This window comes from Coturnix japonica, unplaced genomic scaffold, assembly GCF_001577835.2.
Source record: "Coturnix japonica isolate 7356 unplaced genomic scaffold, Coturnix japonica 2.1 chrUnrandom475, whole genome shotgun sequence".
Classification (NCBI taxonomy): domain Eukaryota; kingdom Metazoa; phylum Chordata; class Aves; order Galliformes; family Phasianidae; genus Coturnix; species Coturnix japonica.
Genome location: NW_015439877.1, coordinates 119,003 through 121,295, shown reverse-complemented (window position 1 = coordinate 121,295; position 2,293 = coordinate 119,003). Strand labels below are relative to the sequence as shown.

Below are 2,293 nucleotides of genomic sequence, written 5' to 3'. Positions count from 1 at the left end.
TGGACATTGGGATGGTTCCCAGCCCTATAGGGTGATGGACATTGGGATGGTTCCCAGCCCTATAGGGTGATGGACATTGGGATGGTTCCCAGCCCTATAGGGTGATGGACATTGGGATGGATCCAAACCCCATATAATGATGAACATTGGGATGGTTCCCAGCCCCATAGGGTGATGGACATTGGGATGGTCCCCACCCCCCTGACCCCATATAATGATGAACACTGGGATGGTTCCCAGCCCCATATGCTGAACATTGGGGTCACTCACTTTCACGTAGTTCTTGCAGATCTTTTGGGATTCCTGCAGCGCGGTGAGGACGAAGGCCGTCAGGGAAACCTCGGGCTCAGCCCCGTGATAACCACCCTACAAAATGAGGCAAAAAACCTCCGATTTGGGGCTGTTTCACAACCCAACTCTTGTCCCCATCCATCAATGCAGTTGGGTTTGCCCACGGCTCAGTCCTAAAGCCCGTCCTTGAGCCTATGGGTCTTGATCAGGACAAGGTTTGGGGTCTTGATCATGAATAGGGACAAGGGTTTGGGTCCCCCCACCCCATATCTCCATCTCAATGGGTCTTGATCAGGACAAGGTTTTGGGTCCCCCCCATTCCCCACCCCATATCTCCATCTCAATGGGTCTTGATCATGTATAGGGACAAGTTTTGGGGTCCCCCCACCCCATATCTCCATCTCAATGGGTCTTCATCATGATAGGGACAAGATTTGTGTCCTACCCATCCCCACCCCATCCCACCATCTCAACGGGTCTTGATTACAAATAGGGACAAGGTTATGGGTCCCCGTCATCCCCACCCCATATCTCCGTATCAATGGGTCTTGATCATGAATAGGGACAAGGTGATGTGTCCCCCCACCCCATATCTCCATCTCAATGGGTCTTGATCTCAAATAGGGACAAAGTTTTGGGTCCCGCCCATCCCCACCCCATCCCACCATCTCAATGGGTCTTGATCATGATAGGGACAAGGTTTTGGGTCCCCCTCATCCCCACCCCATATCTCCGTATCAATGGGTCTTGATCATGAATTAGGGACAAGGTTATGGGTCCCCCCACCCCATATCTCCATCTCAATGGGTCTTGATCATGATAGGGACAAGATTTGTGTCCTACCCATCCCCACCCCATCCCACCATCTCAATGGGTCTTGATTACAAATAGGGACAAGGTTATGGGTCCCCCCCATTCCCCACCCCATACCACCATCTCAATGGGTCTTGATCATGTATAGGGACAAGGTTTGGGGTCCCCCCACCCCATATCTCCATCTCAATGGGTCTTGATCAGGACAAGGTTATGGGTCCTACCCATCCCCACCCCATATCTCCATCTCAATGGGTATTGATCTCAAATAGGGACAAGGTTATGGGTCCCCCCACCCCATATCTCCATCTCAATGGGTCTTGATCATGAATAGGGACAAGGTTATGGGTCCCCCCACCCCATATCTCCATCTCAGTGGGTCCTGATCATGAATAGGGACGAGGTTATGGGTCCCCTCCATCCCCACCCCATATCTCCATCTCAATGGGTCTTGATCTCAAACAGGGACAAGGTTTTGGGTCCCCCCACCCCATATCTCCATCTCAATGGGTCTTGATCATGATAGGGACAAGGTTTTGGGGTCCCCCCACCCCATATCTCCATCTCAATGGGTATTGATGATTACAGGGACAAGGGTCCCCCTCCATACCAGCATCTCCTTATGGATGACGGGAGCATCCTCTTGGAACAGCCCATCTGGTTTCTGCTTCTCCAGGATGAGCCACTTGATGGCCCCACAAATCACCTCCGGTTTGATGTCCACCATGTTGATGGCCATGGCAAAGACCTTGGCCACGTAGGCTGTCAACCTATGGAGGGGATAAGGCGGGGTTGAGTCCTACAGCGTCACCCCACGGTGCTGGGGGTGATGGTCATGGTCATGGTGGTGGTGATGGTGATGATGATGATGATGGTGATGGTGATAATGGTGGTCATGGTGGTGATGGTGATGATGGTGATGGTGGTGGTGGTGATGGTGGTGATGATGGTGATGGTGGTGGTCATGGTCACGGTGTTGGTGATGGTGGTGATGGTGATGGTGGTGATGATGATGGTGACCATGATGGTGGTGATGATGGTGATGATGGTGATGATGGTGGTGATGGTGATGGCGATGATGGTGGTGGTGATGATGGTGGTGATGATGATGATGGTGATGGTGATGGTGATGGTGGTGATGGTGATGGTGATGGTGGTGGTGGTGATGGTGATGGTGATGGTGGTGATG

The 2,293-nt window shown here is 52.2% G+C and overlaps 1 protein-coding gene across 1 annotated transcript in view; it reads right to left on the bottom strand.

The window, feature by feature from the left end:
* C3 (complement C3) overlaps positions 1–2,293 on the bottom strand; it is a gene marked incomplete at its 3' end in the record, with an annotated part of 75,095 nt that overhangs the window by 21,671 nt on the left and 51,131 nt on the right. Inside the window, exons 16-17 of the mRNA XM_032441658.1 lie at positions 1,715–1,874; positions 271–366 (exon numbers count right to left, since the gene is read on the bottom strand). Coding sequence (XP_032297549.1) covers positions 271–366; positions 1,715–1,874 — 256 coding nt within the window. The remainder of the gene's footprint in view (positions 1–270; positions 367–1,714; positions 1,875–2,293) is intronic.